We start from the raw sequence: 12,048 nt of genomic DNA, 5'->3' as shown, positions 1-12,048 counted from the left end.
TTCTTGGACCTTTTCATTCACCCTCTTATAAGAACCACATGAGCAAGTGTTGCCTGCCCAGGAGAGGTGCCTAACCCTTGTTTTCCAGTGTAAATTATTAACCCCTGGGATGAAAAAGATGCGATCGTACTTGTGCTACACTAAATAGATCCGAATTCTTGAGCTTTTAATAAGACCGAACAAACATTTCACAAAACTTAAATTACTATGCCTCAACATCATCTGTGAGGTAGTGAAGGAAACAGTACTACCCAATTTAAGTACCTACTGAACAGAAGTGTACAGGTAAATGACTCACCCCACACCTTTATGCAGTATTAGAGTAAGTCATAGAAACGTGGGGGCCTTTTCTCTAGTTCTCAAAGAAATGCAAATTTAATCTGCCCTTAAAAAAAACAACCACACATCATTTAAAGTTTTGTCTTTTCCTTTTTACACTTGCTTTTTCACTAGCAGATGTTGTTCTGTCTTCAAGAGTTGGCACATTTTTCTTCAATGATAAACTGGGTGTAAACATTTTAAGTTAGGCCTCTGCCTCTAGCTAAATTAATACAAAATTAAGACATTAACTTCTAAGAACTAAAATTGTATGACATTTTTATTTTAGACTGCAAAAACAAAAGCAAGCAAACAAACAAACAACAAAAAAACCAACACTTGAAATAGGCTTGTCAAATGATGTAAATGTCATCCTTTCCAGGGAAGCAGAAGGCAGACCCTACCACAAAGAAGAGATGCTTAGTTAATGGAGATTAAATTTAAATGTATAGTTATATAAGTAGGAGATTAACTAGTAGGGCTTTATTTTATTTATTCCTTGGGCAAACAATTCCCACTCTATGAGTTAGCATCTTTATAGTTAATTGTCACTAAAGTCCAAAAATCTAAACACTGATAGTTATCAAATGAGGTTTTACTGGAAATTCTTAACCATATACTTGACATATACTTAAAAAAAACAAAACACTAAGTTATCTCTTTTAGTATAAGTCACTGCATTTCCTTAACGAAGTAATGAAAGGCACAGCTAATGCAAGCAGACTGAAACGCATTCACCTACTGGCTGGAAAAATACTTTGGTTCTTCAGGAAAATAAATTTGCAAAGCAAGAAATCTGTTTCACTTGCCAGTTTTGTTAAGTTCCATTACCTGCAATCTAATAGTTACATAATAAAAATAGTCAACAAACTATGTAGCAATGAACATGCTTGAGAGAATCTATGCACGCAACATATCTTACAGTAAAATTATAGTTAAAATGATAGGTAGAACAAATTTGTCTTTAAAATCAGTTCCTTTCCTATAAAAAAATTACGGAGTCTACAAAGAAAATACAAAAACATAAGGCTGTAAGTAAATAAGAGTTGTGTTCAGGCTATTACAGTGCAGGTTATCCTCAAGGCCACATACTTCCTGCTTCACTGTTGTTTGCACTCTGCAGGGTTTTGATCCTTCTGTTAAAGGAAAACAACATGTCCAAATTATTCTTTTACTTGGACATTATTTTAAAATATACTCTAGATATTTAACAGGATTTAGCAAATAAATATATGAAAGAAAAGCCAGCACTTTCAAGTGAATCCTAGTACTTTCCTATGTACTTTGTGAGGGGCTAAGTAACCTTGACTAATTTGATATTTTAAAATTCCCAGGAATTACCACTAGGACAGAGCGACTGACTAGTGGTACTTCCTTGGTGCTGAGGAATACGACTACATTAGGACCCTTAAAAAAAGCGGGCCTACCTTCAGGGAGAGAAACGCTGCAAGCCATTTAAAAATGTATCACACTGTTATGACATAACAACAAAATCCAAAATTTACTTTCCTGAAGCTATGGAAAACACATGCCCAAAACCCATACAGAGGAATTTCTTGGGAAAGATGCAATGAAATTATGTGAATTACTCAAATGCCAATGGTGATTAAGAGGGGAGAAGTCATCCAGCTAATGGGAATTTAATATGGAAAAATAAACTTCCGTATTTATCCTTTCCACTAACAGAAAGTTATCACTAGTCTTGCTCACCTTCACATCATAATCTGGATCATTTTCCTCATCTCCTTCTTCTTCCCCTTCCTATATTAAAGTTCAAAATGCATCCATGAAGTAGGTACAGTAGGAAGAAATGTCTCATATTGTAGAGAGAATTTAATATAAGTTACTCTAGAGAGGTCAACAGATTTTCATGATTACAGAGTTTGCTGATAACGTAATTTAATTGGAAAGCTTCTAATATGAAAATTTCCCGACACAACTCGAGACATCCAGACAGGTTTTATTGAAAAGATTTACTGCAGCCAACGTTGAAAAAGTTTACTGCAGCTTTTGACTTCTTCAAAGAGCTGATAACCCTGCAGCAGAACAGAATTATTTGAAATAAAAAAAAAAGTGTTGCTGAGTTTTACAGTTTATTTATTGAAACCTTACACATACATTGTTGGGCTGTAGAATTCTAAAATCATTATTGTCCAAAAAATATTTTTAACCTTTATGACAGAATAATGACTATAACATGGAATACATTGTCACTCAAGTTGCTTCTCAATGCACTAAACAGAATTATCTGCCCATTTGGTAAACATTACCTCATCTGCTTCTTCACCTTCTTCATCATACTAAAAAGGGGAGAAAAAATTAAGTTTGTGTGAAATACATCTGAGAATGATAATATCATCCTTAACTGTACCTATTGATAGTTAAAAGTTAACCTGAGGAATTATTCACATCAATGCAAATATTTGAGAACTAGAATTAAAGTAAGCAAGTCTACAATCGGGGGCAGTGTCACCAGGTAATTATCACTGTACTACCTGCCTGTACTTCTACATGGAATAGGTTGACATTTGATAACAAAGATATTAAAAGAATAGAAGCCTGCCCAATTATAGTTTAATCATCACCCCACCCCCACCCCTTTCAACAGAATTCTACGCTTCCTAATGTCATTTAAAGTACTTATATATACCTCCTCAGTCCACTGTATGTTCAATAGCACCGTATATACTCGAGGCACCTCATTTTACCACAAAAACTGCATTAAAAAGTGCTGGAAAACTTGGCTGATGCTCGAGTATACATGGTAACTGCAGACTACATCTAAATCAATAACCACATATAATAAAGTTGAAGCACTTCAGTCATCTTCACAAACTAAATAAGGAGCTGCAATAGACTTAAAACAAATCAGAAAAACTATCTATAGGAAAACCTTTAAGAAAAATGTTTTAATTATTCTACATCTTGCTTTTTAAAAAGCTCATATGCATTCACCTCTCATCAACTACTATACCCTCACCAAATGATTCCACTGATTCAGACTCACTCACATCATCATCATCATCTTCAATAGCTTCTCCAGTAAAGTATAACACTGATCTTGGGATTATACGCTCACGTAAAAAGTGACCAATTTCAAAGTCTGCAGCAAGGATAGCTTCGGCATCGTCATCCTATTTTGTTAAAATTAAAAAAAAATGTTATTCAATTTGTCACTTCACAAATGGCTTTCAAAATAGTTAAATTTCCATAGAAATAACAAATCAAAATGCAGTTAGGATAATAAGCAACACAAACGACTCACTATCTTTTGGTTTACTTGTCTTGCAAAATGGCATCACAAAACTATAAGCAAATCTCAATGGAATAGAAATGCAACAGCTTTAAAATATAATTTCAGATCTATCCTCTTTTCCTCAATGTGTATTCTATTAGCTTTATGAGTAGAATACGTTCTCAAAGCCATTAAAGTTTGCCTGCCTCATGCGTTGGAGACCTCAAAAAAAACCATACTAGCAACAATCATGCCACCATCTGTTTTCAAGAACCAATGCTTTAATTTCAAATATAGTACAGTGGAAACCCTGGTGCCACAGTGATTAGGAGTTTGGGCTACTAACAAAAAACTTAGGGTCTGAAACCACCACAAGCTCCTTGGCAGAAAAACAGAGCAAAGTGTTTGGCTTTTAAGTTTAAAGAACTGAGTTAGTAGCAATTCAACTTACCAAATCCCCACTCTCAGGAACTGAAAAATTAAGAAAAGAAATTCGAGTAAATATGCAACTACAGAGAACTTAATTTAAAATCACCATCAATATTGAAAACAAACCACGACTTACCTTCAGGAGGGGCAAAGAAATTAAAGAAAGAGTCATTGGAAACCGTTTTAGTCACAGTACGAACTGTTCCACGCCCCTTGTGTTTTTGCTTCTTCTTAATGGTTTTCAACGTGACATTTTTCCCTTTTTTCCAATCTATCTGGCATCTGCCAAAATTAAGTATAAGAGGTTTTTACCATAATTAGCAAACTCACCTCAATTATGATTTTAGAATTAAATATATTTATTGTTGCATTATTAAGCAACAAAGAAAATTGGTTCAGATGCTTTTAAGTAGAACTATAAGGGAAATTTTACTTTTGAATGTTTTTAAATTCAAATATTTACAATTAGCAAAATAGTCTCTATTGGAAATCTAAGCACGCACTATGCAAATAGCTATGCTACACTATATCACTAGGTTTATGAACATTTCTTATACCCATCTCTACAGACTTGCATCAAATTGACATGTGAGCAAAGTTACACATTCTTTTAAAAACAACTTATTTTAAAAAGATAATTATACACTAATAGCTTATAAATGAAACTGTGATGCTATTTATAGAAAATTTATAATATTTAGCATTACACAACATTTTCGATACCGGGTTCGGGGTACTGTAAGGTTGCTTGGGGCAGTCAACATGACAATCTCCATTGTTTGTCTTTACATATGATGTTTGATTTTTTTTAAAAAAACATTTTATTGGGGGCTCATACAACTCTTCCATACATACATCCACTGTATCAAGCACATTTGTACATTTGTTGCCATCATCATTCTCAAACATTTGCTTTCTACTTGAGCCCTTGGCATCAACTCATTTTTTCCGCCCTCCCTCCCCACTCCCCTTCCCTCATGAACCCTTGATAATTGGTAAATTATTACTGTCATATCTTACACTGTCCGACGTCTCCCTTCACCCACTTTTCTGTTGTCCATGCCCCAGGGAGGAGGCTATATGTAGATCCTTGTAATCGGTTCCCCCTTTCTACCCCACCCTCATTTGTCCTGAAAGGATCATCTGTTCTGGCTTCCCTGTGTTTTCAGTTCCTATCTGTACCAGTGTACATCCTCTGGTCTAGCCGGATTTGTAAGGTAGAACTGGGATCATGATAGTGGGGTGGGGAGTAAGCATTTAGGAACTAGAGGAAAGTTGTATTGTATGTTTCATGGTTGCTACACTGTACCCTGACTGGCTCATTTCCTCCCCCCAACTAATGTTTACTTACAAAGAACTTGTTGACAGCATTTATATTTAGTACTGAAGTAAAATACACTCACGAATGAAACAGATTTACTGGAATTAAAACTCAATTTAGGTTTGCACCAAGTTGACGCACCTGTAGAGATAGATATTATCACACGCTTAAATGAAAATGAATTTACCCCGCACAGCAGGGTTACAAGGAACAAATGATTCAACCAGGGTACAGAATAGCACGGAGGAAACTCACAGCATTCCTCTAGTTCCTAAATACTTCCTCCCCATACCCGCCTCCTCAACTACCATGACTCAGTTCTACCTTACAATCCAGCTAGACCAGAGTACACACGTTGGCACAGATTAAGAGTTCTGGACACAAGAAATTCAGGACAGATAAACCCTCAGGAACAGCAGCGGGAGTAGCGATTTTGTGAGGGTAGGGGGATGGTGGGGCATGAGAAACAGGGAATCCATCATAAGGTTGGATATATAGCCCACTCCTAGGGGGACGAATTAACAGAAAGGAGGATGAAGGTAGACAGCGGACAGTGTGATACATGAGTTAACAATAATATGTAATTGATCAAGGATTCACAAGGGTGGGAGAGGGAGGGAAATGAGCAGATACCAAGGGCTCACGTAGAAAGAAATTGTTCCGGCAATGTTGATGGTAACATATGTACAAGTCTGCTTAATACTATTGAATGACAGATTGCTATCAGATTTAAGAGATCCCTAATAATTAATAAAAAAATAAAATGAATTTGGTTATGTATTTGTCTCGTTAGATGGATAAAAGAGCACAAATGGTGAGCTATATGTAAATGGTTTCTACAATTTCCGTTGAGGCATTCAAAATGTGCCAACCTAGTGATAAGGGGGCAAGAGAGTTACGAAAAACAGGGAAGCTATTCTCAGAAACTATTTTGCAAAAGTGCTTCAGACAAGTAAATACTTGAAATAATAAAGCATAGGTTCGACAGAAGTACCCGTTAAATAGCAAAATTAACTCACCCCGTACAACCCATGATTTCTGGTCCATCAAAAGAAAAGGGATCAGAATCATCTGGTTCAGATCGCATCCGGTATGTCTTTGTCAACACTTCATTTGTGAAATACTCATTGGGTTCAAAGTGAAACTCTAAGACAAAACTCTTAAAAAGAAAAAGGTATAGAAATTAAATTCCTACATCATAAATTTTAAAATGCTTTAGGTAGAAGACTTTAACATCTCGAGGATAACGGGTTGAGTAAGGCAAATGCCACGATTTTAAGAAAACAAAATGAAGAATAAAACTAAGAAGCTTAATTTAATTTGCTACTACTTTGTAGCTGGTACAAATAAGCCTAAATAAACTGACCGTATTGGCCTCCCCACGAGTCTAATCAAACAATCTGAAATTTGACAAGAGAATAAACAAAACCTTGTGGCACGCACTACTAGACTATATAGCTACTTAGCACACATAGGTGACACACTGATGGTTCTGGGGGAAGCTTAATGGCTGAAATAAGAAAATGAGGACTGCTTCTGTAATTCCCAGGACAAAGTGCCTTTTAATAGGAAGTACATGTACTTTCTCATGTATCTCTGGCACTATGTTCTTTCCACATTAACCAAGCACTAAAATTAAGACTAATTGAAAATAGGGTGTGCTAAGACGCTACATTGCAATTTTCAACATTTGAAACACTTAAGCATTTGGTATGGTTGAACTTTTGAACTGTATGTGTATGAAGTGCCAATAAAACACTTTGAAAAAAATCCAACACTTAGTTAACACCAACAAAAGACCAGTATCATAGCCTTTCACTCCTTTTCATCCTCACACCCCTCCTTCAAGTGTCACTTAGTTACAAAATTAACAATAATTCAAAGTTCGTTTACCATAGGCTGGCCAGCATCTGAGAACTTCACTTTAATATCTTTCAAGTGCTTCAGAATAGGTTCATCATGCTCCTTCAAATTAAAATTAAAGAAATGACAATGGTGAAATATCTTTTTAGTGTCCTCTTAATATGCAAACATCCAAGTAGATTTTTGGGGGAGAATCAAAAGCTCTCTCTTAGAGTGAAAAAATATAAATACCAAGATTGTGTCCCAGATCCTGTCCCCCTTACTCTAAGCATGTAATGACACATTAAAATAGATTTCAAATTATTTGATATTAGTCAACGTGAATTTCCTTCTACAAATGGCAGTTTCAATAGAACAAAGCAATAGATCTATATAACCCATGTCAAAGCATTTCTACTCTAGCAACCCTGTGAATTTCCAACTTATCTCAAGCTCACTGCCACCGAGGTGATTAAAACTCACATTGATCCTACAGGGCAGGGTAGAACTGCCCCTTTGCATTTCTGACACTTTTAATCCTTACAGGACTAGATAGCCTCATCTTTCTCCCAGAGTGGCTGGTTGGTTTGAACCACAGACTTGGTGGTTACCAGCTCAAAGTGTCGCCAGCTCAGACTGAAGCCCACTTTGCCACCAGGGCTCCTTTCTAATTCATATCAAGGATATAAATCTCTCCAGGAGTAGATAATCTTCTGAAAAGCAGCTGCTGGGTGGTTTTGATCTACTGTCCTTCTGGTTAATAGTCCAATGCTTACCAATACTGTTACCATAGTTTCTTAATCATTTTACAGTGGTCAGCATTAACTAATTAATTAATATTCATGGCCTTTTAAGTTTTGAGACTTTATATGATAGCTTTTTTGACCAACTTGGCAGGGTCAGGATTCCCAGTGGTTTGATAGTAAGGCCTAGTAACCCCCACTCCTCCTTCATGAGGTGACCCTAACAGAATATAGTCAAGTCCATGATGGTATCTGCTGTGAGCAGCCTATCACTTGTAGATAAGGGTAGAAAGCAACCCTCTTATTCACACCAAACTTAACCTGTAGGTATGAACTATTTCACTCTATACAAGGATGCCATGGAAAAATCTGTCTGCTCTCTGTTGGGTCTCGATCTTGCATATGGCTAATCAAATCCTTTGGATTTGAGCAAACCACCTTCCTTCCACATTGCCTGATCCCTGCTGACCGGTTTCATTTTCAGCCAGCAGTCTGTGGGGATTTGGACAGGACCTGCCCACTTCTACAACACTAAAGACATTTGCTTTCTTTTTGCCCTCTCTCCATATTCTTGATATAATTTTCCCCTTTATCTGCTAAAGTGTCACTGGTTTTGCTTCTTTAGAAAACCAAGCCTAACAAAGTTGATGGGGGTGAGGGCGAGGGGGTGAATTACTACTTTATTAATAAAATTACCTGAACCATATCACTGAGTAAATCAACATTCTTAAAAACCGTCAACCAAAATTCAGGAATTCCTTTGGGGTCTTCTTTTTCTTCATCCTTCTTCTCATCCTCAACCTTGGCCTTTTCTTTCAGCTCCTCCTTGTAAGCGACAAGTATATGTTACTGAATGCCTACATTAGATCTTCCGGATAAAATTTTGTATGTTTCCTTAACTTATAGCCAGTGTCAGAAATACAATAAGCAACACTCAAAATCACCAATTAAAAATGTGAGCCAAGTGCTCCTCTAAATATGTAAAACACTACTGTCACTTGCAGCAACGCTGCCACCCTCCCTCTAAAAAAGTGAAAAGTACTAGTGTCTAGAGTTTAAGAATACAGCTTTAGTAAAAAGAAAATATAACACAAAAAAAAACATACTTCATGAGAAACAAAGCTCTCAATTCTAGTAAACAGGAAAGGCAAGAAAGACATCCTTATGTTAACACTCAAGAATACTCTGTGAGAAAGCAATGAAGTGGTGACACAGCTCTGCCATTTAGTGTTTGTCATCCAGGCACTTAGCTCTAAGCTTCCATTTGAAACATATAAACTTGAAAAATGGATAACGGTTTCTGTCATAAAATTTAAAAGAAAGGTTTAAAACCCAAGTACTATAAAAATATAAAGGAAACTTTAAGTAAGTGAATGAAGGTTGAATAACTCATTCATCTTACAATAAGGAAAACTAATTCCTACATACAAAAATACCACTGGCTTTATTATAACATAACTAATGAGCAGCTCATCAAGGTTTTATCATCTAAAAACAAGTGAAAAAATTAAAGTTGGTACTAACTGCAATTTCATCCTCTTCATCTGGTTTCCACTCACATTCTTCTTCCGTAGGTTCATAAATCGCGTTGATGATCTCAAAACGCTACAATGATTAAAAGTTTGTATTAAAACACTATTAACCAGAATAAAAACGTATTATATAATGAATACGATGATTTCAAGTGCCAGGTCTGATAGTTCTCATAATCATTTCCAATTATTAGTAATAATTTCAACGAGGCCTAAATGAACATAAAACAAGTTCACAAGCCACTTCTGATTTTAGAAAAAGATTTAAGTATGTACATCTCCAGAACTTTAATTCTGTCTTCTAGAATAAGAAGAGGGCAGTAAAAAGCATTACCTTATCAAATAGAGGCTGATAGAGAACAGCATATTTTCGTTCAAGATCATGAACCTCCTCATAGAATTTGGCTTCTATCTGTGCACATTTAACTTGCAGGTTTTTAAGAGCATTCACTCGTCTTTTAACCACCGTAGGCAAGCTGCAAGGTTAGAAAGTCCCGGTTATCTAACATCATGGTCAACCACAATCGCAATGCTAAGTTGGAGCATTTTTAAAAGCTAAACTAGACTGATTTATCATTTATTTGAAGCAAAGAAAATCAATTAAAATTAATAGATTTAATTATATGAATCCCACAACAAAAAACATTTCAAGAGGAGGAATTTAACCAATTAAAATAAATTAAGAATATGTAAATTATGTCACAATATTCTCACCTTTCATTGTAATCAAGTTCAGTGTAAGATGGATTTCAAAGTGGTTGACCGTATCGCAAGAGTATATGTTTTTAAAAGGACACAGCGGTCTAACACTACCATTTTTTAATTTTAGTCCCTATAAAACGTAGAATTTTATAGTACACCAATATTTTATCAAAAGAGTACATAGATTGTTATAAAGCACTGATTGCATGGATCCCACAGAATTCTCCCAAGGGGATACATATATCTTGAGTTATAAGTCTCTTAAAGTATGATTAAACCGTGAACCACTTTTCCATCTAGGAAAATGTGCATTCAAATTTTACTTTAACTAGCTGTAAAACGGGTTTTAAAATCCATGTCAAACTCAGATTTTATATGAAAACAATTCTCAACTGAACTATTTTAGTTAAGAAAATCAGAAATCAGCACTAAAAATACCAATGTATTTTCTTATCATTCAAAGTTGAAAATTTAATGCTGTCAAATTAGTCAATTAGCATGAGCTGCTGACCGCATGCTTCCCCACATTCTTCTCACCCCATCTCCCCGTATATCCTAGAGTAACTTCAGAACCAGAGTAGAAAAATAGACTGGTCTGACCTTCAATCATCCCCTCCAGTACTCATTACTAGAATAATGGCTAATTCCTCAGTATACATAAGCTCGAAGTCCAACATAACCGAACAATTAATGAGTACCAATCGCTATGAAATACTGTATATCATTTTAAGCAATATTGTGCAGACCAAAACGGCAAATGTGTTTTTGTAGGATTTAAGATGATATTCATGAGCTTCTCAGAAAAGCTTTCCCAAAGGGGGCACAAAAGCCAAAAACTAAGCAGTCTTGGTTAAGGAACAAGATCTATTTCCAAGTGTGCCTTTAAAGTTGAATTTGTAGATATGCTGGAACAGGTGCATACAATTTCTATATAGTCTTATCCTACTTCTACAAAAGGTTCAAAGGTTTTCCATGATTTTAAAGGTACACATGCAAGAAACCAAGGTGATGGAGATGATAAATATGTTACAAGTAGGAGTTTTAAAGCTGCTGAGCAAAATGTTGGCAGCTTGACCTCACCAAGTAGCTAGCTATAGGGGAGAAAGATGTGGCAGTCTGCTTCCATGAAGATTTACATCCTTTGAGACAGAATATGGGACAATTCTACTCCATCCTATGCTTTGGGGTTGCTGTAAGCTGCTGACAGAGGGGGGTTGCTATAAGCTGTTGACAGAGGGTTTGGATTTTTGTTTTTATAAGGGGTTGGGTTCAATTATTTCAAAGAAATAGAAAAATTAAATATTAAAAGGCAAGTAAGTGCAAGGCTGACATTCACAACACAAGGACTCACTAAGAGGAAAGCTTAGAGAAAGGGATGGCGAATATAGCAACAGCTCAGTAACAGAAAAGCTGGGGTCGGGGCAGAAATCTGGAGAACTGAGAATAAATTTCTCAGTTAAACATGGAAACCTGCATTCTACCTAGGGCCATTGTTAGTGGTTTAGAAATTTTAAGGACACACCCCAAAAATTCTAGACCTATTTGTTTTTTGGGGGGGCACCTATAAACAAAAACAGTAACTAAACAAACTGACAAGTATTTTGGTGCTTACAATTTCATAGCCAGTCAAATATATGAACAATATAATGATATAAAATACTTATCAGGTATGCCTCATTTGAGGGGGGAAAAAAACCCAAGAGGAAAAAAACTAAAGAATCACAGAAATCAATAGCATAAAGTCATGTTTCAGTATCAGGTGATGAGCTGATTACCGCAGTAAAAAAAATAGAATGAATTAATTTTGAAATGAGCACAGGTTACTTGATTTAGCCAGAGGGAAGCAAAGAGAAAAACCAAAAAAAAAATTTTTTTTAAGAAATGTGATATGTCAAAAAATAAAGACAGAAGCAACAAGTCTAAACA

The 12,048-nt window shown here is 35.7% G+C and overlaps 1 protein-coding gene across 3 annotated transcripts in view; it reads right to left on the bottom strand.

The window, feature by feature from the left end:
* Window positions 1-580: 580 nt before the first annotated feature.
* The window catches only part of NAP1L1 (nucleosome assembly protein 1 like 1), a 37,610-nt gene continuing 26,142 nt past the window's right edge, over window positions 581-12,048 (bottom strand). Inside the window, exons 3-14 of one of the 3 annotated variants that reach the window (XM_004700437.2) lie at window positions 9,755-9,896; window positions 9,413-9,493; window positions 8,585-8,713; window positions 7,197-7,268; window positions 6,323-6,462; window positions 4,119-4,264; window positions 4,005-4,024; window positions 3,330-3,452; window positions 2,589-2,618; window positions 2,029-2,079; window positions 1,383-1,454; window positions 581-718 (exon numbers count right to left, since the gene is read on the bottom strand). In XM_004700437.2, coding sequence (XP_004700494.2) covers window positions 1,419-1,454; window positions 2,029-2,079; window positions 2,589-2,618; window positions 3,330-3,452; window positions 4,005-4,024; window positions 4,119-4,264; window positions 6,323-6,462; window positions 7,197-7,268; window positions 8,585-8,713; window positions 9,413-9,493; window positions 9,755-9,896 — 970 coding nt within the window. In that variant the 3' untranslated portion in view covers window positions 581-718; window positions 1,383-1,418. Of the gene's footprint in view, window positions 1,455-2,028; window positions 2,080-2,588; window positions 2,619-3,329; window positions 3,453-4,004; window positions 4,025-4,118; window positions 4,265-6,322; window positions 6,463-7,196; window positions 7,269-8,584; window positions 8,714-9,412; window positions 9,494-9,754; window positions 9,897-12,048 lie in introns of all 3 variants that reach the window. The other 2 variants (XM_045290393.1, XM_045290400.1) reach the window with 2 other exon arrangements.

This window comes from Echinops telfairi, unplaced genomic scaffold (genome assembly GCF_000313985.2).
Source record: "Echinops telfairi isolate 266 unplaced genomic scaffold, ASM31398v2 ScPeMD7_2;HRSCAF=8, whole genome shotgun sequence".
In the NCBI taxonomy this organism is placed as follows: Eukaryota; Metazoa; Chordata; class Mammalia; order Afrosoricida; family Tenrecidae; genus Echinops; species Echinops telfairi.
Note: the sequence above shows the minus strand (reverse complement) of the source record. Positions and strands in the feature narration are given on the sequence as shown.